Genomic DNA, 26,577 nt, shown 5'->3' with positions numbered 1-26,577 from the left:
TAGACCTAACGCTTCGATTTTGACTAATTTTGACATGTCAAAAAATAGCACAAGTAATGAACTAGGAATGCTGCATCTAGACACCCGCAAGCTATCTGAAATAGATGAATATTCCCGTCTAGCTAGTCACAGAGTATAGTTATTTTAACTGCCGACTACCATGTTGTGACGTCACGAAAATCGCAGATATTTTTTGCTTTTAATGGTCGATACCATAATTCATTGAAATTGTGATATCGGCGAACCAAATCGGACAGGCTATAGTTGTAACCATGGCCCACCGCTTACCATATCTCAAGAACAGTCTGCCCGGTGCTCAGACAAGTCGCACAATCAAACATACACGCTTCACATTCAACATATCCTATTCCGATTTGCAACCTTTGGCCTGCCAGGCCTTCATCAGGTTACGAGCATAATTGAGCGCAAATATATTCATCTGAGTGAGCACAGTGAGGAAGAAATAGGTGACTATGACCAGCGGCTGGCCAAAAAGATACGCTCGGACTCGCCCCTGCACCACAAACATAGCTGCGTCGGTCGCGTGGATATACGCAGCCCAACCAATCGCGCTAAACACGGTGATACTCGATCCGTAGAAATAGACAGATAATCTCTGCACATTGTTCCTTGAAAGGGAAGTGAATCCGATCAGGTTGAATATGAGACTCGACAGGTAAAGTTTCTCCCATAGTTGAGGCTCGGGCAGTACCTGAAACATAGCATGAAAATCAGAATTGGACGGACAGCTAGAAAATTCTCAGCCTTTCCAAATTAGAATTAGAATAATAACGTAAGCATTTTCCAAATTGGAGATTTGGAAATTGAATCATATTCAGAATGGGAAAGAAATGCAACAAAATTCAATTTCAGTTCATATGAAACCAGACTGGATTCTCATAAGCACAAGAATGGAAAATGCCTGCACACCGAGCGTGGCTCGTTTCACACGATACAGTTCTCCCGTCGCATTTTCAGGAAAACCAGAAATTAGGTTGGAATTAAAAAGAGAGCATAGAATCATTTTACAAATTAGATCATAATCAGATATCCACAAATAGATATCTTTTATTTCGCTCTAATGAAACAGCTAGATGTTTAGCTGACACTCGTCAGGGGTAATCTTCTCCAACTAGTAGAGAAAAAGATTGTACAATTGTTGATATATAAATGCTCTCTTCAATTCTCTACCAGTTGCTGACGATTACCCCTAATGAGTGTCAGCCAAAATATTCGGGTTTACATCAATATGAATAGAATATATCATTTCAATAGTTGTCTTAGCTTCGTCAGAAAATGATAATATGAATTGTCAGGGTCAGATTAACACGATCTAACATCAGATGAGTTGCGTTTCATGAGAATCAAACCTAACAATTGTATAATTTGCACACTGGCTTCCAGCAATTCTCTAAATGCTAAATGCTGCTGTATTTCTAATTTCAAGAAAGCATCGACTAGAACAAACCTGATTGGTTATCTTTAAGACTTCGTTCAATTTAAAGACGTGAAGAGAGATGATTGCGAATGGTACGAGCAAAATGTAAAACATTCTCTGTAGATTTTTTTTCAACTTTGCACTGAAGAGAAAATTGACAATTTAAGATTACAGCAGAGTTGTAATCAAGTCACAAATTTCCAAGTCACAAACCATTCTTACTTTTATAATCTTGCATCGAGTCAAGTCTAGTCGTTTTCAACTCAGAACCAAGTCAGGGAACAAAGGGTCGAGTCCAAATCATAGTTGAGACTTGAATTGTGTTCACTGTTCATTACCGAGTTCAAGTCAGGTTCAACTCACTTTTTTCAAACTCTTGGGTGATATCAAAGGCTCAACAACATTCATAATGAGAATATAAACATTTTTCTCACTCTTTACATGTTTATTCAAACAGACAAAAAGACAGTTTTTGGGCCTATATCTGTTTCGATACATGAGACTTGAATCAAGTCATTAAAATGGTCGTGTCATGCGCAAGTCAGTATACACAATGCGACTCAAGTCGAGTCATTTTCCAATTTGCAAGAAAATGACTCGAGTCAATGAGAAATTGCGACTCGAATCCAGTCATTACAACCCTGGATTATCGTAAACAGACACACCGGTTCAGTAAATCGAAGAAAGATTGAATCCATTTCTAGTTTCATTCTCACCTCACTTTATATTGCACAGCCACTTTCTCTCGGAATGTGTGATCATTTCCATCTGTGCCAGTCACAGTCTTGCCCCTGGATGCCATGATTATCTATCAGTACGCAATATTCTTCATAAATTAACACAAATTGAATAGTTGAAATTACATACTGATGAACTATTAGCAACAATCAATAGCTTGCTAAGCTAGCTTCAAATTAACTAAACATTAGTGTTTTCGGCTATCTTTGCTGCTGCAGTGTATAGTAACCGGGCAGAAGTTGGCCTGTATAGAACGATGTCCAATACACACAAAGTTGAGACAATACCAATTAATTTACTTGTTAATTTTGGAACTCCATGTATTGTATCACTATAGATTCAGATTGTAAACGTTTACATTCTATAGCAGTGCTCTTCACTTCAACCTTTTTCGGAGTGGTACACCCTTTTAACGTTTGCTAAAAACTCGTACACCCCTGTTCATTAGGGGTTTCAAAAATGACTTTTTTTTCTCAAATCGTACTGGCTACTTGATAAAATTGCTAGGTTACCTAATTCAAGCCTACACACCAAATTTGGTTCGATTCCAACCAGTAGCCGCATTGCTACGGGAAAAATGAATACCGAAAAATTCGAAATTTTCCTGCTCACCCGATGAAAGTATCAGGTTGTCTATAAAAACGATGTTCTTCAAATTTGGTTCAATTCCCACCAGTAGAAGTGGAGTTATTGCCGTCAAAAAATTTGGATTTGAATAAAATAGTATTTGGTCACAGAGCCTATTCGCCGCCAGTTGGCCGCCTGTCACGCAAATTGGAATTTATTTCGTGTCAGCCCCAAAACAGCATGACATTACGAACGATAATCAATCTAAATGTAACAGTATTGGGGAGAGAGTAGGTAAAGCTACTGCTGCAGAAGCGGTAATTCAGATCAGCGATGATAGCAGGCGCACCAGCCTACGGCCGGAGTGGAATTGGTGGCAACGTCACGCAGGATTTTCTGTTTAATTCCTTAATTATTCTATATAGAAAAGCTCTCATCACGCAGGATTTATTTCAGAAAATGGACAGAGATTCCATATAGGGCCTACGGCGTATCAGGCCTGCCCCACACCGCACACAGTCGATAGAAGCACATGGGCAGCATGAGATGTCAGTAACATCAGATCGTATGTCGCTATACACCAATGGTTCTCAACCTTTTTTAAAAAACGCCCCCTTTTTGATGGTAAAAAACTTCGCGCCCCCCTTATCGTCATACCACAAAATCCCACCGGGGTGCTAGCAACCTCAAGAGGTTGTTTGGTGGTATGGAAGGTTATGAATGTTTATGAGAGAATAAAAAATATGAAATTGGGACTATATAGAGAGAAACATGGGTGCATTGGAGGTACATCGCGCGAAGCGCGAAATATTTTTTCAGGTGACCGCTTCTTCGCGCCCCCTTCAGATGTTTCACGCCCCCCTAAAGGGGGCGCGCCCCCCAGGTTGAGACCGGGACGAAGTTAGCCATCAAATTCTAGCCATCAAAAATAAATATCAGAACTACTGTGTAGAATACCACAGGTATCGGATGTATCACCAGGATCAAGTTTCCGGCCATGCCGCGGGGCAGCCATCGGCCACATACGATGTTTCGACGTAGGTTACGGTGAAATACTCATTGAATTGTCTTCAAATCAATAAAGCGTACAAATACCCGACTGATTTTATCGCATCACGTCGTTTGTGAAACAACTAATAAAGAATATAAGCTCGACTAGCACCTCAACACTGTTAACTCAACACAGCTATCTCGCGAATGACTATCTCCATCATGAAATTTTCACAGCTGCAAGGTATCGCTCTGCTGGAAACGAAATTTCGCAAAATGTAGTTTTAGCACACAAAATCTGGATTTGACAAAACAAATATTGGTCCGACACGCTAAACGCCGTACCTCAAATGTCTCTAAACTATATGATACGCTCAACTAAACAGTCACTAAACTTGGAATCGAATCCAACTTCTCCAAACTAGAGACTGGCGATGAATGGCGTTCACAGATGTATAGTTTGCAGGCTAGTCTGACACCACACAAATTGTCAACTATCTCCAAGTGGCGCATTCAAATTTATCACGAAAAATATTCGAAATTTGCCAAACTATAACCTGTGTCAAAGAATGGCTTTCAAATACCTATAGCTTACAGTTACACCTAGCAGCACACCAATTTTCATAAATATCCAGTTGGCGCAAGGTGTCCAACGGACCCGATACTCTGGACTGCACAGTCAATAAAATTCAAATTTATTCATGAAAATTATTCGAAATTTTCAAACTATACCCTGTGTCAAGTAATGGCTTTCAAATACCTATAGCTTACAGTTAAGCCTAGCATCACACCAATTTTTAGCGATATCCAAGTGGCGCAAGGTGTCCAACGGGCCCGATACGCTCGACTGCACAGTCATTGAAATTCATATTTATTCACGAAAAATATTCGAAAACTTTCATACTATAACCTGTGTCAAGGAATGGCTTTCAAATACGTATAGCATATAGTTAAGCCTAGCATCACACCAATTTTCACAGATATCCAGTTGGCGCAAGGTGTCCAACGGACCTGACACAGGTTATAGTTTAAAATTTTCGAATATTTTTCGTGAATAAATTTGAATTTCAATGACTGTGCAGCCGAGCGTATCGGGCCCGTTGGACACCTTGCGCCACTTGGTTATCGCTAAAAATTGGTGTGATGCTAGGCTTAACTGTAAGCTATACGTATTTGAAACCAATTCCTTGACACAGGTTATAAGTTAAAATTTTCGAATATTTTTCGTGAATAAATTTTAATTTCAATGACTGTGCAGTCGAGCGGTTCGGGCCCATTGGACACCTTGCGCCACTTGGATATCGCTAAAAATTGGTGTGATGCTAGGCGTAACTGTAAGCTATAGATATTTGAAAGCCATTCCTTGACACAGGGTATAGTTTAAAAATTTTCGAATATTTTTCGTGAATAAATTTGAATTTTTATGACTGTGCAGTCCAGCGTATCGGGTCCGTTGGACACCTTGCGCCAACTGGATATCTCTGAAAATTGGTGTGCTGCTAGGCGTAACTGTAAGCTATAGATATTTGAAACCAATTCCTTGACACAGGGTATAGTTTGAAAAATTTCGAAAAAAGTTTCTTGAATAAATTTGAATTTTTATGACTGTGCATTCGAGCGTATCGGGTCCGTTGGACACCTTGCGCCACTTGGATAGCCCTGAAAATTGGTGTGCTGCTAGGCCTAACTATAGGCTATAGGTATTTGAAAGCCATTCCTTGACACAGGGTCTAGTTTGAAAAATTTCGAATATTTTTCATGAATAAATTTGAATTTTATTGACTATGCAGTCCAGAGTATCGGGTCCGTTGGACACCTTGCGCTAACTGGATATCTCTGAAAATTGGTGTGCTGCTAGGCGTAACTGTAAGCTATAGATATTTGAAAGCCATTTCTTGACACAGGGTATAGTTTGAAAAATTTCGAATATTTTTCATGAATAAATTTGAATTTTTATTACTGTGCAGTCGAGCGTATCGGGTCCGTTGGACACCTTGCGCCACTTGGATATCGCTGAAAATTGGTGTGCTGTTACGTTTAACTATAGGCTATACGTATTCGAAAGCCATTCCTTGACACAGGTTATAGTTTGGCAAATTTCGAATATTTTTCGTGATAAATTTGAATGCGCCACTTGGAGATAGTTGACAATTTGTGTGGTGTCAGACTAGCCTGCAAACTATATACATCTGTGAACGCCATCCATCGCCACAGTCTCTAGTTTTGAGAAGTTGGATGGTATTGTACGTATTATTGATTGGTATTGGTATTTGTACGCTTTATTGATTTGAAGACAATTCAATGAGTATTTCACCGTAACCTACGTCGAAACATCGTATGTGGCCGATGGCTGCCGCGCGGCATGGTCGGAAACTTGATCCTGGTGATACATCCGGTACCTGCGGTATTCTACACAGTAGTTCTGATATTTATTTTTGATGGCTAGAATTTGATGGCTAACTTCCTCCCGGTCAGGTTGAGAACCCCTGCTATACACAGTCTACTGTCGCTAATTTGCATCACTAATAACAAAATACTACATTGCAAATGTATGGCGAAATATTGGACATAAAATCGGCATTTTAAAACAAAAGGGTTTCGATTACATCATGGATGCTGTTTTGACCCTGGCTGACTACGTCACTTCTTATATTTTCATTGCGGTATTTATTAACGTCGGGTATGAAGTACCGATTCAAGAAGTCTGAGCTATTTCGGCGGTTTCCTCAAAAATCACTAAAAGACAAATGACTAGCTGAACACATGTTTGTTAACTGCATACTTTCTAACACCGAACGGAACCATTCGTCTATTGCCGACGGCTAAATGATTACGAGAAATTTGTGCTTATGACATCACAATCAAACGGATGTACAGTATTACACTTGAGATAACATCGTACCATGCTCATTAACCTGTGCGTCAACCTGCACTGACCCATAAACCTGCCTTTGTGATAGGTAGCCATCGGCACTGCTCATTGCAATTCGGATCTGGTACACCCCTGTACACCCCATCCGAGTGGTACACCCTTTGCAAATTCTGGTACACCCCAGGGTGTACGACAACCCCGGTTGAAGAGCACTGTTCTATAGCATCACTCACAGCTGGCGGTCAGTGGACCGTGAAATATGCCGATTTTAGGATACTAAACATCGGAAGCGGACCATAAGATACTCGCTCATTGCTAACAGTGGGGTGGGCGACTGGAGGTGGATAACGACGCTGAGTCCACGATGTCGGCGATTAATCGTTTGCTTCAGCGATGTGACGATATAGTTCGACAGAATAGTAAGGTTTAGGTACTGTCTTTCATTCCCCCTTGATACGGAATGTTAACCTGCGAAAGTCACCGCATTCGTACAACGACTAAAATATTTTCAAGAGCTTCTTAGAGGTACTGAACTTCAATATACAAGTATATTCATATTGAAATGAACCCGAATATCTCGAAATATGACGTCACCAGCATGAATTGAGATCAAATAAGAGAGCGTTCAATGTACTATTACCATAGCCTTCATCAGGGCCGGAACATCACTTCGTCACCCCCCTCCCCCCTAAAAAACGTTGGTCTTGGGCCCCATATGGTGACGAACAGAACCCAGGATATACGCTGTTTACCGCTGCTTATCTGCTACATTGGGTGTCCGCTTAGTGAGTCAGCTTTTCTTGGCGAAACGCGCAAAGCGCGAGAAATTTCCATGATTTATGTCTGAATCAGTCAATCTGATCGAGAATATATTGCTATCAATTTTTATCCTCTCTCTGCTCACGTAATCTGATTCACCGGTAGAGATGAGTGAGGTGTGTTTGGAAAGGTAGGACCCCTCAATAATAATTAAACATATCCGGATATATACCCTGTTGTGACCTTTCGAGGAAAGCGTAGACGAATTTGCTTGATAGAGCTTTATAGGTTTTTATTAACTGAAATTCGGCTACAATCTAAACGGAACTAAGACATGCACTTCCAAGCATACAGACATAAGCAACTGAGGTACAAACAGAATGAACAGAGCGAAGTAAACAAATTACAGTAATCAGTAATCAACCAAGTGTCTTTAACAATCACCACATTCACCCCCACCAAGAAAAATAGAGACTCGCTTCTACGAGGTCCCATGCCCGTAACCAGTCGGGAATAGAGTCGCCTAGCATTGATCTCCTCTCAAATTGGAAAAACCTGTCATGAGGAGAACAATTAGTCGTCGTACATAAGAGAGACCTGATGGAATGCAGAGCATCCAGCAAAACTGATTCCCAATGTTTCTCGGTCAATCTCCGAGTTTTAAAAGCAATTTAACGGATTTCCACAGAGTCTGGTTGAGCCTCTCGCATTGCGAATTGCCCGTCGGGTGATAGGGAGTCGACTCGCTGGTGGCAACACGCTTGCGTGTCAGGAAATCAGTGATTTCTTCAAATAGAAATGATGCACCCCTGTCACTATGTACATATTCCGGTATACCGACATGTGAAAACAGATTTGAATGACAATTGATGACGGTAGACGAGATCATGTCGCGACAAGGATAAGCAAATGGGAAACGACTGTATTCGTCGATGATAACAAGTACGAACTTCCTCGGTCCATCGACGGGACCTTTGAAATCGATGCTAATACGTTCCCATGGTCGAGTAGCTTTTATCAACTTGTTCGCTTGATTTGACCGGAAAAACCGAGGCTTCAATTTTGCACATATTTGACAATTCGCACAAGTTCGTTTAACATCCTCCATAGAAAGGGGGAGGTTCTTGGATCGGACAAAGTGATCAAGACGTCGAATTCCAGGGTGACTCAGCGCTTCATGTATCTCTTGAAGGCTCATTTGTGGCTGGCCCAGAGTCGAACAACACACACGAGACAAAGTATCAGGTCCGATATTCTCGGATCCAGGGCGGTGAATGATTTGATACTTTAGCGGACTTAAGTCGAGTTTCCACAGAGTGAGCTTCGCATTTTTAATCTTACTCGGATGATCTTTGCGGAAAATGAAAGACAGTGCCTTTTGGTCCTTGTCAATTTAAATTCATTTCGGTTCAAGAGATAACCCCATTTTCGAATAGACTCGACGATGGCCAGTGCTTCTTTTTCTACAGCGGGGTATTTCATTTCACATTTTGATAGTGTTCGAGACATGAACGCAACGGGCCTGCCCTTTTGGCTTAGAATAGAGGCTATCGCGGCGTCGGAAGCATCGCATTCAACTTGAAACGGTTCGTCATCAGAGACGCAGCTCAAACAAGTACGAAGTAGATTCTGTTTTAACGTTTCAAACGCATTTATCTGCTTATCAAGCAAGGGGAACACGGGATTTTACTTTATCGGAGAAGGAGGGAATCCATTTTGAATAGTACGAAAACATCCCAAAACAGCGTTTTAGACTACCGAGTATCGCTTGGAACCGGCATTTGCGTCAACTGTCGCAAACGATCGGGATCGGGTCGAATATCATTGTGGGATATCAGATGGCCGAGCAGTGAGAGCTTCGAAACCCCGAAAGCGCATTCATTTTTATTAAGCGTTAAGCCTGTTGAATCGGCGGCCGACATGAACGAAGAGAGCCTCTCATCGTGCTCTTTTTGATTCCTTCCGTATATAGTTACATCATCTAAATAAGCTATCGTGCCTTTCAGGTGATTGTCTGCTATGAACTTGTCAATGAAACGCTGGAATGCAGCGACCCCATTGGTGATGCCGAAGGGTAGGCGACGAAATTGATACAGGCGACCATCAGCTTCAAATGCCGTGAAGGCTCTGTCATTCGGAGAGAGCGGCACCTGGTGATAGGCAGACTCAAGATCTATCGTGCTATAAACAACACCTTTTGCAACTTCGTTGACAATATCGTCAATTTTCGGTAACGGATAGGCGTCCAGAGGGGTGTATCGATTTATCGTTCGCGAGTAATCAATCACTAACCTTTTCTTATGGCGAAGGTCCTTTGTTACCAAAACTTGAGCTCGCCAAGAAGATACCGACTGCTCTATAACGCCTTCGTCGAGGAGTTTCGAGACCTCGCTACGCACGAAAGATCGATCCTCTGAGCTATATTTTCTCGACTTCACAGCTACTGGTTTCACACCTGGATCGCAGAACTTGAATATTTCAGGCGGCTCCTTTACTTTGGCAGCAGCTACAGCACAATGCTTGCGTCCTATCACGAGATCTCCTTTCGGTCCACCGAAGTTAAAGTCGGCGCACAATTCATCCACGACGCAAAATTGAGTTACGCCGTAATCGTTATCTTCAATACGAAGTGTCGCGTTTACGTGACCAATAACCCGAGCAGAAGAAGATTTTGATGCAAGGGTAATGGTATAGTCCCGAGGAGTAAGAACGAGATTGAGAATTTTGACGAATGATGAGCTAATGTAGCATTTGTACGCGCCTGAATCTACCAGTACTTCAACCAACTTCTCAGCAACAAGGACTTCCAACGCCGATCTCTTCAAAGATCCGGGTACACCGGCCGGCATTGCCAAATTGAATTTGCAAACTTTGGCGAAATGACCCCGTCGGCCACATCTCGAGCATTCGCTGTTTCGAGCAGGGCAGAACTTGCGGAAGCAGTATGAAAACCGCCACAAAATAAACACGTTTTCCTTTCAGAAGACTTACTCTGTAAAGCAGCAAATTCAGAACTGTGGGACAATGCAGGCGATTGTTCTGGCGGGTGTGAATTCTTCTGCAGTTCCTGGTTTCCCGAAATCATGTTAGCGGTGGGAGAAATTTCATAGGACGAGGAAAATGCATGTGCCCGTTAGAGAGAGTCGGCTATCTGCATGGCTTTTTCGAGCGTCAACTCATCATGTTCAAGTAGACGCAATCTAATACCAGATGAGCGCAAGCCTGTAATTATGTCATCTCGTATCGCCTCCATCTTGTGCTCTTCTGCACTAACAGCTTCGAAATTGCAATCGCGCGATAGAGCAATCAACTTTTGAGAGAACTCGGCGACAGTCTCGCTAGAGTCTTGCTTAGCAGTTGCTAGTAAATGTCTAGCATATGATATTCTTTTTCTTCCGGTATAACTTAGTTAGGTGCGCCATGGCCGATTCGAATGTACCACGATCTTCGATTAGAGAGTATACGCTTGGCGATATATAACCAGTCAAAATAGCCAACTTATCGACAACTATACGTCGTTGCGGCCACTGCTAGATGGTTGTCCAGTGTCTGTGCCGCTGCTCGGTGGCAAAGAAGACTCTATACAGCCGTTATGAAACTTGTCAACATTTTGTCCCAGTGGTTGAACACTTTCAAAGAATCTTGACAGCTTGGTAACAATTCTAGAACCGGCACGCGGATATGCTTCCCTTGTGAGAAAGCCATTCCAGAGTCGATTGTATCAATAGCAGTTAATAAAATTGTTGTGACCTTTCGAGGAAAGCGTAGACGAATTTGCTTGATAGAGCTTCTAGGTTTTTATTAACTGAAATTCGGCTACAATCTAAACGGAACTAAGACATGCACTTCCAAGCATACAGACATAAGCAACTGAGGTAAAAACAGAACGAACAGAGCGAAGTAAACTAATTACAGTAATCAGTAATCAACCAAGTGTCTTTAACAATTACCACATACCCGTTGGTAGGAACGAAACAGTACTTCGTCAAGCCCCCCTCCACAAAAACTTAAGTCTGAGGCTCTCCTAGGGTGATAAACTGACCCCCCCCCCCCCCCGCCATCCATCCCGTTGTTCGCTTTCGCCACGAAATTATAGTTGTACTGCTTAGTGATCGAGCCAGCACGAGGCGCAAAAATTTTCGATAATTCATGATAAAATCGGTCAATAAGATCGGGAATTGCATAGATATTGCTATCAATTTCTTGTCCTCTCTGCTCACGTAGTCAGATTTACCGGTAGAGCTGAGTGAGGTGTCTTTGAAACTGAGCCCGTAATAATAATTGAACATCTTCGGGCGGGCGGACCCGTTGATATGACTTCGTTACGTAATTTTATTTCGTGACCTACTGTCTGCTATATCAAAAAATATAGAATCGCCCAAACGTACTGTAGTGATAACGCTGTGATCACTCGCCCATGATATTTCACTATGTCTCGAATAAGATACTACTTCTCGTTGTGATTACTCGAGAGTCGAGACTTCTATATAAGTGTAGGTAACACGTGTTAGAGCTTACTTTTGATTATGAGACTCTATACGCTACTACTGTATAACGTTCTGAATAAACCATTGTATTGAGTATATATCTGTTACGAAGAACTTCACCAAAGGAACAGCTTCTGAGTTAAGTATTCAAGTATAGCCGAAATCCCAAGATATTTGGTTAGCTACGCTTCTAATACAGATCACCAGAGACAATAAGCTCTAAATCCCGCATGGCGCAGCCGAGTCAGTCGTGAGATACACATCTTCAATACTAAGACGGTCGTTTGCTATCGACGACAAGGACATTCTACACCCACACGGACGAACACGGTACACGTTTTTAATTCTCAATTTCTGTTAAAAACTCATGACAGCTGACCCTATTGAATTGTGTATGTGTTAATGATTTTGGAAGTGTTATTGTTATATTGTCGTTACATATTCAATGTTGCCATAGACAAGTGTTTACTAAAGTGTCTAAATGGCGAGTAAAAATTTGCTACCAGCTGAAAAGGTACTATACTCTGAAATCGGTCACGCTAAAGATGTTAAGCACGCAGTTGCTTTACCCGGTATTGCCGATGAAAGAATTAGGCACGCCTTTCCTATCAGCTGTGCCATAAACGAGCCTACGTATTCAGGCGAAGCTCCAGTTAATCAGATTGATAAAATTGGTCAAAATAACGACGCCATTTTCTCCGGACCGCCGGGGCAATCAGAGCACAGGGCCGACGACCCGACTACTGTCGACCCGCAAGAATCAAATCGCCTTCCTGTTCAAAATTGTGTCGCGCCGTCAGTAAATGATAGCTCAGCTTTTCTGAGTCAATATATGATTGACGCGCAGAGGCAAATGACTTTGGTTGTAAACAAAATGAAGCGCATTACATACTACTTATTACATTCTAGCATACATGAACAACTGTTGACCATTGCCCAGAGTGCCGGCGCTAATTTTTCTGAGAGGAATGAATATATGAGCGCATTACATTCGATACGCGTTACCCGTGTCTCTAACCTATGATTTCCAACCAAAATATTACGCTAAGATATGGTCGAATGTGAATTAGGTCTTAGCTATCTTTTGCTTGAATTCGTTAATATGGGATTCATCTTGTGCACAGATCAAATTAACTTATCCCACAATCGTTGAATTCGTCTAGCACTATATATTATGGTATCACCTCGCGCTAATAATGGTTATATGTCCCACATTACTGAGAAATTATCACCGATTTTGTGCAATTACACGACACCTCTCATTGTATATGGAATTGAGATGCGGGAAATCGGGAACTGGTCATTTGTTCGACCCGGGTGTGCGGCGTACGGGGTGAAGTTAAGGGCTAAACGCTTCCTAGTCCGAACAAACCTGCAGATTGGACGGACGAAGGTTTTAAGGCGGCCTCTTAGCGATCATTCCAATGTCCACACGATAGAACCTTTGACCGGTACCGCAGTCTCGTGTCGGATTTATATGCATTGATTGTAATGTCGATCAGCATCTCATTTATGCCTACAACGCATTTTTATCAACCTTCATAGCTTAATGGCCTCTGCTAAGTTAAGGTGTTATCGGTGACTTCAAATATTATTAACATTACGACCGTAATGTTCTTATCTCAGCTCAATATATAGACCTATTGTAAAATTCGCTATTTAATATGTCATATCTTGTTCAGTCAAATAATAACTGAACAGAGTACATTGGTTTGGATTCATAAATATCGGACACGTGAATATTAGGAAATGACTAGTTACGGAATTTTTTTTTTTAATTCCTGAACGGATACCTTATCACATAACGCGAATTTGAATTTCAGCTTTCGATATTAATACGGCACACGCGATAGCGCTGCGGTCATGTTACGCTGAGTCTAAACCCAACGGTCTCCTAAATTTCGTAACTTTTAGCAAGGAAGTGTAATTTCGCAATACAGATTTCTTGTTCAGCATAATTGCCATAAATCATCATTCGGTTCCACCATTATTTGTCTGACCGGATTATGCTAAATTGCCCGAATATCGTAATGACGCATCTTTCATTCCCATTCTGTAACTCCACATTGAGTGAAGGTATTCTGACGGCATTTCAATAAGTGATTTCATGGAGATTTCAGCTTTCATATATTTACAGACACATAACAGCCTTCTCACTCCTCTTTATATCATAACATCATGCCAAGATCAATGTGAGTTTGACTGATATTGTAATTACTCACTTACATTTCTAATAAATCATTAAATTGCTTTCGATTACACGCCATACCTTGTGAGCAGAGCATCTTTTCTGCCACTCCTAAACGCTATCTGTTTTGCTTGTTGGCTTGACGTAATAGGGCAAGACTTTCTGTTTGAATTTTTTTCTACATTTTGCTCCACGTCTTATACACGTTAATGTATAAGCGTGTAAGATTGAAATATGACACGTCTTCGGGACTATTTTTAATTACCGAGGCCGTGCTTGTAGCATGTGTAGTACGATTTAGCTTTCGTATCTGCTTTTTATTAATATTTTTATCATTCAGCTTATTTCATTAATAGCTTACTAATGCTACCCTACTTTTATGATTCACGGCATCGCGTGCTTATGCTGACACAATACACGCCCATTAACTTTCAGTTTTCGATATAAATTTCAATAAACAACCATTGAGCAGGCTTATATTGTGTCTTTCAAGTTTGAAAGATTTCTTAGTGCTTCAACAGCCTTATAATGACCCGATAACCAACTAATATCAATTCTGTACAACGCCATAACGCGCTGCTTTATCCTTTCTGGAGAGTTGATTGACTTGTGATGAATTAATGTTTGGCATTCGCTTTATAACACTCAGCAGTACATATCAAACGCAGATCCGATGTCAAAATTACGCAAACCGATCCCTGATACACCGAGAATTTATTACTTGAATAGCAATTTAGCAGACATGTTTTGACTTTCACTAAGGAGTCGTTTGTTAGCAGACTTCCTGTCCAATTCGCATTTACGTTCGCCACGTGGAAATTTTATTTTCGCGCGGTTGTTCCTACATTTTTTTCCACAGTCGCCCTTGCTTGCAACGCTTATGGAATCGCAATTTAGCAGACGCGATATCATCACGTGCTCGGGGATTCAAATTCAAAAAAATAAAATGTACATTACGTAACGCTTCGATAGCAAGGGTAATTTCGCTATACCGCTCTTTGTTCAGAGATGCCGCGGCACTTGCATAATCTCAGATACGATCATTAGGGTTCGTCATTGTTTCGTTAATACGATTATGCTAAGTAGCCAGCCGCCACTTAACTGATCATAGGAGAAATACCGGGTTTTATGACCGGCAAGATTCTTCATCAAGATAAAGGCATGGGTTTAGTATGACGCAGCTTTCTTTACGAATAGCGTTGCATTAATTTTACATTAAATGGGAATTTTCACCCTATTCAAGTGGCTCAAACACATTACCGCCTCTGTCGCATACCATCTTTATTGTATGGGATTTGACTGACAGTTTCGTTACTCATTGGAATTTTTGTTACGTGCTTCTCGATTACGCGGACTTTTCCCGTCACCCCTAATCGCCGTCTAGTTGTTGGCAGACTTCCTGTTATTTTTTCTAAATTTCCCTCACCACGTGCAAATTTTCAGCACGGCTTCCCGCATTTTTATTCGTAGCTTCCAGTGATTGAAGTCACGGTGAGTAACTCTTGGCTTACATCGCTGTAGGGACAGCGTGCCTTATTATTTCTTTAACTGTTTCTGATATTGTTGACACCTTGCTAAATTCGGTGCCTTCTCAGACTGGTTACTTATTGATAGACTTCGTATTTTCTTTCATGCTTGTATTCATTATTTTGTGCTAGTTGTAATCGTGCTAGTATATTCCCTTTCTCCGTCATGCTGTCGTGAGGTTTTTACAGAATTGATGAATTATTCGTGTCCGTCATCCACGCTTCCGCGTTCCGGCGTACCAAGCTCTACTCATGTGTGCGACGTCATCAAAACGCTTTCGACCAATTCAACAACGACCTGGCAATATTCTCGGGACGATTCTGACACCACGTGCCGTCGCACTACAGCAATTGACAGCAACAGTCCGCCGCTATTCCACCGACGAAACGACACCGATATACCGCGACCGATCGGCCGACCGACAGCGCCAACACGCGTACGTAACCACGACGAATCTGCAACCCCGCACAGCGTCTAAGTGAGCTCTATATACGCTGAAGTCTGTGTCAATCAGACAAACCAGATCGCAGACGAAAATTACGCAGTTCTTACAACCCGAGACGATGCCAGACCCCACAGAAAACCTGCACGCGCACAACAGTGCAGGCACACATGAGTTGAGTAACAAGTTGTACGCCGGAAATATCGAGATATGTTGATATCTCTATGGTACATTATCGATCGAGATTTTGTACGATTCATGACCAAACTGAAGTTTACGCGGACTTGAGTATGTTGGTTACTCCAAGTCACAATATCGACCGAGATATTGCAATGTTTGAACTGGCCTACATATACCGGCCACACACTGAAGTTAATTCTGCCTTCACGTGAACAGCGGCGGTACCACTCATGATGATTTGGGCTGTCACGTGGATGAATTTGTATTTGATTAGGCTTACTTTTTGCTTAGGATTTTCTGTACCAAATTTGTACTCGACATAGTAAATCGATTTGGTCATTCATGGTCGTATAATCTAATTGGCTTTTCCCTTAATTATTCCTAATTAATTCCCTTTTCAAGTAGAGATAATGTAGTGATAACGCTGTGATCACTCGCCCATGATATTTCACTATGTCTCGAATAAGAAACTACTTCTCGTTGTGATTACTCGAGAGTCGAGACTTCTATATAAGTGTAGGTAACACGTGTTAGAGCTTACTTTTGATTATGAGACTCTATACGCTACTACTGTATAACGTTCTGAATAAACCATTGTATTGAGTATATATCTGTTACGAAAAACTTCACCACTGTTCAGAGTCAAGTGTACCTGTTTGATGCTGGTGTGATCAGACTAGATGACCTTCACGGTCTTATCGATCATTCCTATCTAATACCGAATACTGTGCACGCATATTTTCTGTACCACCATCACTGCCGTTTGTTATGTATTTTGGTTCGATGAAAAATAAAGACTCTCTCTCTCTCTCTCTCTCTCAAAGGAACAGCTTCTGAGTTAAGTATTCAAGTATAGCCGAAATCCCAAGATATTTGGTTAGCTACGCTTCTAATACAGATCACCAGAAACAATAAGCTCTAAATCCCGCAGTACTAAACTGAAAGATCACACGATTTCGGATTGGTATTTCTTCACTGGCATATGATTTTTTTCCTGCGGCATGGTATTTGTCTTGTGAGCTTCAGATTGCCAAGACAGAAACGTTCGGCGCCTATGGACAATTAAACCTATATGTATTTTCTATATATAACGAAGTTTTCGGTCAGCATAAGGGCGGTCTCTTACGACCAAGGTTTTGTCGCTGCCGATCGTTCTGACACACTTCTTGGAGTCGCATGTTACATGGCCTAAAACTTTATATGTCTTGGTGCATCGTGGCGCGGTAATGGCCAATGCCGATATGCCTATTTCTATAAATCTTGCGTATTTTTTCTAGGCGGAAGAGTTACCAATAATCAAGATATCTGGCGACTTGAAATCGCGACTAGCGCGAACAATTTTTAAAAAAGTTGCATAGATTTTTAAAAAATACTCTATAATTTATGCTATTTCACAAATAATTTTGGACCCCCTTCGAGCTCGGGCCCCCCAATTGGGGGGTTTGGGGTGCGGAAGTTACGGCCCTGGCCTTTATAAGCCTTTATAAAGACGATTGTTGATATACAATGTTATTTCCAATTCTCTACTAGTTGCTGCGACGATTAGGCCTATACCCGTGACGAGTGTCAGCCGAAAATATTCGGGTTCATTTCAATAATAATATACTATTCAATTAAAATATTTTCATGAAAGGTACTATTCCGATTGACCTATCTCTGTGGTATCGAATCTTTAGGCCGTCGCTTCTTAACCCTTTTTGAAATTTCTTTACTGTCACGCGTTCTCGGTGCGATCACTGCATAGACCGAATTCCAAATAGTTGTCGGGCGATATTATGTAGGAAATATGTAGCAAAGGGTCGAGAAGCAACGGCGCGTGATCTATACACAGCAGACATTTATGGAATGGTACCGCTCGTACCAATTTTGCAATTTCAAATGTAACGACACGTCGCACGCAATAAGGACAAGCTAATGGATGTTTTATTAAAATTAAAATTTGGTCAATTGCAATTATTGATATCAATATTCGGGACACACAAATGTAACACGTCCCGTACCAGTCTTTTATTGCTACTGTCTGTCTTTTACACCGGCATACTATTTGTTGTAAAATGTACTGTACTGTAGCCTACATGCCTCTTCGTCTTCATTGCTATCTGACCATTTTGTCATTTTTGGGGAGAGGGGGGCTGTACGATTGACTGACTTCACTAAGTCTTTTACCTGCCATTCTTTCAAATATTTCTTTCTTTCCGCCGCGATTGTGCTGGAATAGCTTGAATGGATGAGTTTTCAAATAAAAAAAATGAACTATTTTTTGGGTGTATTGCAATCTTGCGGCGCCCGAGAACCGAAAAATATTGATGAATTGCCCATAATCATCATCATCATTGGTTTATTAGCAATTTTATCAGTTCAATACACCACAAAAATGCGATACAATGAAAAGACAGGAAGATGTCGAAGCGACAAGGAGTAGTCTATGGAATCTGACACCCACCTTGGCCTAGGCGATGTAAAGAGGAGGCATGCACACTGAATGAAAGTAAAGAAGATAGTATAGAAAAAGAATGCGACAAGAAATAGGGCGGCATGTCATGGGAAGCGAGATCGATAGGTCAGTCGTGGTCCGGTAATCTTGAGGATGGACTGTATTTATTTAGTAGTAATTGCTTGTATTTCGACTTGAATGTGGACATGCTCGTCGACTGTCGGATGGCTGGCGGGATACTGTTCCACACATCAGGTCCGGCATATTTGATGGAGCGATGATCTTTTCGGTCGATCATATGATATTTGGACGACGTGGACGCGCGTGTGTTGTACTTGTGCGCTTTTGATTCAGAGGTAAAGAAGTCATTGAAATATTCGGGGCAACGACCGCAGTGAAACTGATACATAAACTTGGCGATTTCTAGTTTCCGCATATCTTCTATGTTTAGGACGCCGAATCTCTTCAGCAGCGACTTATTGGATGGGTAGCCAGGCCCCTTTGGGGCCCTAGCTATGATTCGGAGTAGTTTATGCTGTAGTTTCTGCAGTGGCTTGAGTGCAGTTTTACTGGCAGCCCCCCCATAAGCGACTGAGTAACACCACGCTTTTAAATTGCATAGTTTTCGCCCCTCTAGATGTAATGATGATGATTACTATGAAATTTACATGAGAACATTTTCGTTGTTTCACAATGCCTCCGCGTTTCTGTATCCTATATAGCTAAAAATAGTAAACCATTGCGAATGTTACGTGCTTCAAACATCGCAGCCAGCTACTCCGTATTACCAATGATACACATACATGGGTAATACGGAAGAGCTTCGTCACATGAAGATACTTGGGATGACCCTGGTATAGATTTTTACTTCGAGTGTCAATTGGCACTCTCGCGATTATCATTCGTGGCCATGATCCAGCACCATAGCATGCAATCAGATAAGCCGGTTCGTGTTGGGTCGCTATGTTCCTGACTTCTTGTTTATTAATCGGAATACAATCTATTTCTATGCCGAGTTTATCAAAATCATAATCTTCAATCAATCAATAACGTGTGAACATGAGATTGTTCATTTAAGCAGATCCATTGAATCGTAAAGTATCATGATAGGCACCTTATATATAAGCAGTTGGCACCAACAGTTCAAACTCTCTGTATGGCTCTTTCTGTGGTGCCTGAACGGTGAGTTATAGGTGTGTCAAAATCTGTAATAGCATTGTACCAATAGCTCAACGGATCGATGGAGACGAATCCTAATGCCGAAGACAAGAAAATCGTCCAGGACGCAGCTCTTGAAGCGTCATAAACGGACAGGTAGGCCCTTTATACTTTTCATTCGCAACGAAATCTTCAATCTGATAATAGGCCGCATTTCTCGTTCGGGAGGCGTATATATCCGGTCGGATCCGGCTTGCGGAGCAATGTCGAGTAAATCCAAAAATGCTTAATAAGCCTGCACGTTTCTATCGGAAGTTGAGGTTTTTAATAATAAGAAACACTTCCTCCCAAATTATTCCAAAAAAAAAACAGTAAATACTGATAATGTTCGTATGCTTCATTATAACCCACGGGAAGTAATGTCGCTTCATTTTTACGTCCGTGACATCAAAACAAAATTCAGAGACGATAAAAAGATACACACAGAGCTCAAATATAGTTATTCACGCTGGGGAAAGCACCGATGCTAAACCGTTATTGTATACCAGTTAAAGTTAGATATATAGGCTAATATTCAGGAATACAATGCGGTTACACTGCTGTAGGCCTATAACTTATAAGACTCAAGGTTCCTGACCTTATATGCACCCGATTAATTGTTCTTTCCACCGAAATTTGAGTTTCAAAGTCAGTCAAATGCGGTTACAAAATTCTTTCTTGTATTCCTCTGTCAAGGTTCGATCTCTCGAGGTTCTGATGGAAAGACTACTACATTAAGTCGTTTGGACTCCGTATCATATTTTCACTTTATCGCAATCTTGTGGTATTTTTAAATGATTAAAGCATTTATAGACGAATTTATGTTTGTTGCCATGGACGAAAGAATATAATATAACGTCCAAGTATTAATCGTTGGATTATATATTTTTATTCACTCAGGACATTATAATGTGAGGCACAAGACACAATGTGATTGATGAAATTTAGGTAGGAGGATGCCGAAACGATCACTGGCCAATGTGTTTAGTATATGCTCTTTCTTCGTTTCTTTTTGTACACTTTTCTTTATTGGGTCCTTGCCCGGGCTTTTGCTGCCGCACGAACGACACAGGGGAGAAGGAATATAGACGTTATATAGCCTATTCTGTCCTTGATGTTTTTGTTACATATACCCAACACCATCTCATGATACACAATTACAGATAAACAGTGCGATATGTGCAAGTGCATTTGCATACGATGATGATGTCCCGTCCATATCCCACTGGACAAGGAATGAACGGATACAGCCTTGTAAGGCTTTTCATATCACCCCTCTATGCTATCGCGGATATGCTGAGGGCAGAGGGCCAAGCGGGGAAGCAGCGGATACCGCGTATACTAGCTTGAATCTTGGATCAGACCCGGCCGCGGATAGAACCCAAGACCTACCGATCCAGAAGCCGGACGCTCCACAGGAGTCAGGAGTCCAGATAAACCTTCGACGCTTCGACTTCTGGCTGAAATCCAGCCAGTTTGGCTGTGTTTGTGATGGTAGATATCGCCACCATCTTCCGCGTCACCTTGCAAATATCAGAAGTCTATCGGAAAGCAACTATACAGCAAAACTACTACGATTCAAAGATGAAATGTAAATACGATAAATCTGTAATCTGATTTTGTTTCTGATTCCTTTTGAGTACACCAAACGATTTCGATTCACCGCTGCAGCTGACGTCTTGTGATTCATCGTTAGGGGCGAGTGCTCTTGGTAACCGACGGCCGTTAATTTATTGTTTGGCTATCGGGTTTAGGGTTACGGGTTCTCATACTCATACGAGGGTGTATATCGCTTCGTTTTCTACTGCATATTGATGAACGGCAGCTACGATCTGATCAATTGATTTGAAGTCATGCATTCGCTCAATCGAATGGATCTATCTGATCTTTTTATGGCTCGGCTCCGCACCTGTCGGCTGTAGTCACCTGGCTATAGATAGGCTGCCACATATCATATACACCGCTTCGTTAGTTACCGATACTTATCATTTGATGATTTTGGTGATTTAAAATACTATAATATAATATGAAAGTCTAGACATATTCATATTCCCGTGGATACCATAGTGGTGACATGGCTAAATTGTTTTGATAATTATCCATGTAGTAAGTTTTCACTGTCAGGACATATTGTAGTTGTTGAAAGAATCAAGGAGTAATGAGGTAAATGAATCAATTGTCAAAATACTTGTCAATCTCGTCTGTTTTTCAATGATATCTAATATAGGCCTAACAAATGAATATGGTTGATAAAAAATAAGTGACAGGTTAGCTAATATCTGTATTTGATATCCTGTAGCTGTAGCAGTTATCAGCGATTGCTTTGTAGACAGTACTGGAATTTTTTCTTGAACCATTCATTTTTCAAGCTTAACTTTGAACTCATATGATTATAAACAAGTACACAGGTAGCCTATACTACTATAGTTAATGTTCCAACCGTACTTGTTTCCTTGTTTCTTGTTTGATGTATTTTGCAAATTTCGGTTGTTCTAATTTACCAGATTATTATTCAGGGTAACCATACTTTCTCTTTTTTCCAAGAAATCGAAAAAGTCCTCCGAGAACGCCTAAATTTCCTCCGTTTTGACAGTTCGTCCTCCTTCACGTTCACGCCTTTGACTTTGATAGCCAGGCGATTGTGGATATGGGCCACGAAAGTGTAATAATTTTGACGGCAGTGATGGCAATGTGGACCAATAAAAAGAGATTCACCCCACCCGATTTTATGAGGGAGCAGGTCTTTCGGGAGTCAAGTTGAAAAAATACCATTTTTAGTCAACCCAATAATATTATTAATATTTCCTGTAAAAAATGTAAATTATCATTTTTCTGGTCCACTATAATATCTTTGGTGACTTGTAAAAAGTGTCCGTCGGATCTCAAAATATGGTAACCCGATATTATTAGTTGTATTGTTATGAACCGAGACTGAACACGCACTTTGAACTGCTTCGATTATGTCGGATCGATGGAATGTTGGGTCAATCTCATTGAAAATTTCAGGTCATCATTGCCTATAGTCTCATAAGCTCGGATGAGAACTCATTGCCCTAGGTTCTGACCGTCTCCTGAATTTGTACAATATCGCCTGGGGATTGATGCAGTCATTCCGTGTGTAGGGTTTGGTATAAGTTTTTCAATTTGAAGTGTCGTTCGAAAATTTAAAAAAAATTGAGCAAAAAAGCTGATGTTTAGGTCAGATATATATATATACTGTAAAACTAAAACTAAACTTATTGTTTTTTCCCGCAAAAAAGATTTCAACCATTGAACAAATCTACTTTTACTCCATACCGTACCATTCTAGCGTGCACAGAAGGCTCATGTGATGGACTTTGTCGAAAAAAAACTTTCACAAAATCAAGGTATATCACATCCAAATGTACTGCCCTATCTATAATGTCAGTTCAATCTTCCAAAGTACTTAGTAATTAGACTGAGCAAGATTTTCCACTGCTCATCAATAGTAATAAGTCATTGCATTACCTCACTGTTAATACATCCTTGGCTTCACAAACTGTTCCTGCATTAGCGAAAGTAGAATAAAAACACAAAATCTACACGAGTAGACCTAAAATCCATTAATCAAGTTTATTTTGGTACCATAATAAATACGATAAATAGTAATATGAGAATTGATGAAAAATAATAACAGAGCTGTAACAAGCGACAATCTACTCAATCGTTCCAACAGCAAAGATCAGACTTGTACAAACTATCAATGTCGTCAGTTGACTGTCAACTAGCTACTGGTTTTTTGAGTAGTTCTAGTTCTATTTGTAGATTTTAAAACTAGAGAGCAATTAGAAATTTAGATATAGAATACACGGTGTCGCTGTTTGGCGTGAATGGAGATATCGGTGTTCTGTTGTAGTCAGGGGTGGGTTTTGTGGTTCAGAACCCTTCGAATTTCAAACTGGTACTGATGTTAGGTCCTATGTCACAAGTAAGCCGATCCAATTTTGATGAAATCATAATTAATAAGATGCTTCGGAATTAAATCTAATTTATTAGTTATGTTTTAGTTAGTTAATTGCGTATTTTTAAAGTTCGTTAGTTCTAGGTCTGGTTCCAACTTTTCAAAAGTGCACACTTCTAGTGCTAGATGCAAATTTTGAAAATCCATATTTTTCAAATTTTAGTGGCTAGTAGATGATTTCAAAAACATGTCAGGTTGCCTGCTTTATACAGTTTTAGCCTACATCGCTGTCTACTGTGTATTCAAAATTTATTACTAGTTATGTTAGCACAACCCTGCTGGTCGTTCGGATAGAATCCACTGCCCCTGGTTTTTATCTTGCTGCATTAGCCGAAAACGTTACGGGCCGATATGTTCCTATGGCTCAGAACTACATGCAACTTTTGGTTCTATTTACACAAAATTCATATTATATTAGCCTAAAACAATATTCATGATTGATATAGAACTAGAATTCGAGTTTGTTGATGTGATTTTGGTAAAATCAATAAGATTTGCTGCTTAATTAATGATTAACTTGTGTGTTGATCGATATTACTGCATTTCCAAATGGAGGCTTCATAAACGGACCTGTACAAACTATGGTAATGTTTTTTAGAGTAGGCCTAGCTCTAGTTCTAGTTATGGTTGAGTAATTGTAAAAATAATGAGTTGCAGAACATCTAAAAAACATGGATAGTCGTTTGGCGTAAATCTTGATGCCGGTGTTCTGTTGTGTGCTGTTGTTGCAGTCATTGCCAGCTCATAGTAGTCAATACTAGGATGGGAGTGGGTTTTGGGGTCGAAACCCCCCCATTTCAAACTGAAAACTCCATCTTTTGAAAATGCTGCTTCTATCTCAAATATTTCATAGCTCATTTCCCATTCAGAAATTGGTATTATCACTCTTCTCAGTTAGTTGTGGATTTTGATAGGTCGCTAGTTCTAGTTGAGCATTTTGAATACTGAATAGTTCTATATGTAGTTTCAGCTGCAAGTTTTGGAAAGTGAGTAGTTCTAGTTCCAGTTGTGAGTTGATCAAAGCGAGTACTTTTAGTTTTAGCTGCAGCTGCACATTTTGAAAAGCCAGTTATTTTACAAGTTCATTGATGAAGAGGGCATTATCCATGAATTTTAAAGATATTCAGTCAAACCTCTTCGAAGTTGGCTATTTATGGTAACAACTGTCCTGTCCATCTTGAGCAGACTTGTGCGTACCTCTGGATTTTCAAAATCCGTAACTAGAACTAGATCTAATAAAAAAAAGATAGTAGTTTGGTAGTTTGTACAATAGGACTCTTCAAAAATTACTTTTTTTCTCAAATGGTACTGGCTACTCGATAAAATTGTTAGGTTACCTCATTTAAGCCTACACACCAAATTTGGTTCATTAGCCGCATTGATACAGGAGAAGAAAGTTTCTATTTATTATAGAAAAATAAATAACAAAAAATTTGAAAATTTTCTTTTCACCCCATGAAAGTGTTAGGTTGTCTAAAGAAACGATGTTCACCAAATTTGGTTCAATTCCAATAAGTGGAAGCATAGTTATCGCCGTCAAAAAATTTTGATTTGAATAAAATAGTATTTACGGTGGGCACCGCTATAATAAATAATTAAAGAATTAATCACCGTAAATACTATTTTATTGATAATCCAAATTTTTCGACGGCAATAACTCCGCTTCCACTGGTTGGAATTGAACCAAATTTTGTGTGTAGGCTTAACTGAGGTAACCTAACAATTTTATCGAGTAGCCAGTACGATTTGAGGACAAAAGTCATTTTTGAAGAGCCCTACTGTACATTGTGCAAGTCTGGACTCGGTACTAGGCCTATTCCTAAAATGATGCTCTTTTTGCTGTTATTACTCAATATAAGTTTTGATCAAACTATGCCCTTACGGAAATATAACTTATTTTTGCAGTTATTACTCGATATAAGTTTCAATCAGACTGCACAGTTCAATATCAAAATGGCAGAAGTGGAAGAAACTATCAAACGCATCCAAGCGCACAAAGGCGTCATCGGTATCATCGTGGTGAATTCCGAAGGAATCCCCATCCGAACAACATTGGACAATTCAACCACCGTCCAATACTCTGGTCTCATCCATCTGCTGACCATGAAAGCCAGAAGCACAGTCCGTGACATAGATCCCCAAAACGACCTGACCTTCCTGCGTTTGAGGTCGAAAAGACACGAGATTATGGTCGCGCCGGACAAGGAATACCTGCTCATTGTGATTCAGAACTCTACCGATTGAAAACTTGCACGTTTTGTGGATTTGACACAAATACAAATAGTATTTCTTATTGTTATTGTTAGAGATGTTTATCACTTTGGGATTTTGGGATTCATTTGTAGGATTCTGTTATTCTCATATTTTTATCAATCTCCGTAATTGGCCAATTTCATTATCGTTGCTCTCAAATCTAGGTGTTGGGGATGAGTGGACTTAATATTTTCAAGTTCAAATACCGTTACTGAATTAATTTGATCTCGGGTATCCATTTCCAGTAGTGGCTGAAATTTGTTCGAAAGTCTCGTGAAAATTGAAATGTGTCAGAATCCAGGTTTAAAGTAATCGGGAATCCATATCTGATACAAATCCGGCCAAAATCATCAAATTCATTCTTTTTCCAAATCCAAGCTCATCTCTGCTAGGTATTCACATTCAAGACATCTTTGTCGTTTCACCGCTGATGTAATTTTGTCTCATCGTTCTGTTTCAAATGTATAATTTCTAATTGAAAGATGTAACAATGTTTCACGAGTGTTATTTGTTTTTGTAGGTT

At 40.4% G+C, this 26,577-nt stretch overlaps 3 protein-coding genes across 3 annotated transcripts in view; 1 reads left to right on the top strand and 2 right to left on the bottom strand.

The window, feature by feature from the left end:
- LOC145452005 (frizzled-10-A-like) overlaps positions 1 to 26,577 on the bottom strand; it is a 297,630-nt gene that overhangs the window by 157,962 nt on the left and 113,091 nt on the right. The gene's annotated exons all lie outside the window — the stretch shown is intronic.
- On the bottom strand, positions 348 to 2,291 carry LOC145452145 (protein jagunal homolog 1-like). The gene is made up of 3 exons (XM_080330370.1): positions 2,155 to 2,291; positions 1,469 to 1,580; positions 348 to 712 (listed from the first exon to the last, which is right to left on the bottom strand). Exons 1-3 carry the CDS (start codon positions 2,238 to 2,240, stop codon positions 365 to 367), a joined length of 546 nt encoding a protein of 181 aa, XP_080186496.1. The 5' UTR covers positions 2,241 to 2,291; the 3' UTR covers positions 348 to 364.
- On the top strand, positions 25,680 to 26,574 carry LOC145452146 (dynein light chain roadblock-type 2). Its single transcript, XM_080330371.1, has one exon. The coding sequence runs from the start codon at positions 25,755 to 25,757 to the stop codon at positions 26,043 to 26,045; it is 291 nt and encodes a 96-aa protein (XP_080186497.1). The 5' UTR covers positions 25,680 to 25,754; the 3' UTR covers positions 26,046 to 26,574.

This window comes from Botryllus schlosseri, chromosome 12 (assembly GCF_051294905.1).
Source record: "Botryllus schlosseri isolate E-star chromosome 12, Bs_hap1, whole genome shotgun sequence".
Lineage (NCBI taxonomy): Eukaryota > Metazoa > Chordata > Ascidiacea > Stolidobranchia > Styelidae > Botryllus > Botryllus schlosseri.
This window is presented reverse-complemented; position numbering and strand designations above follow the sequence as displayed.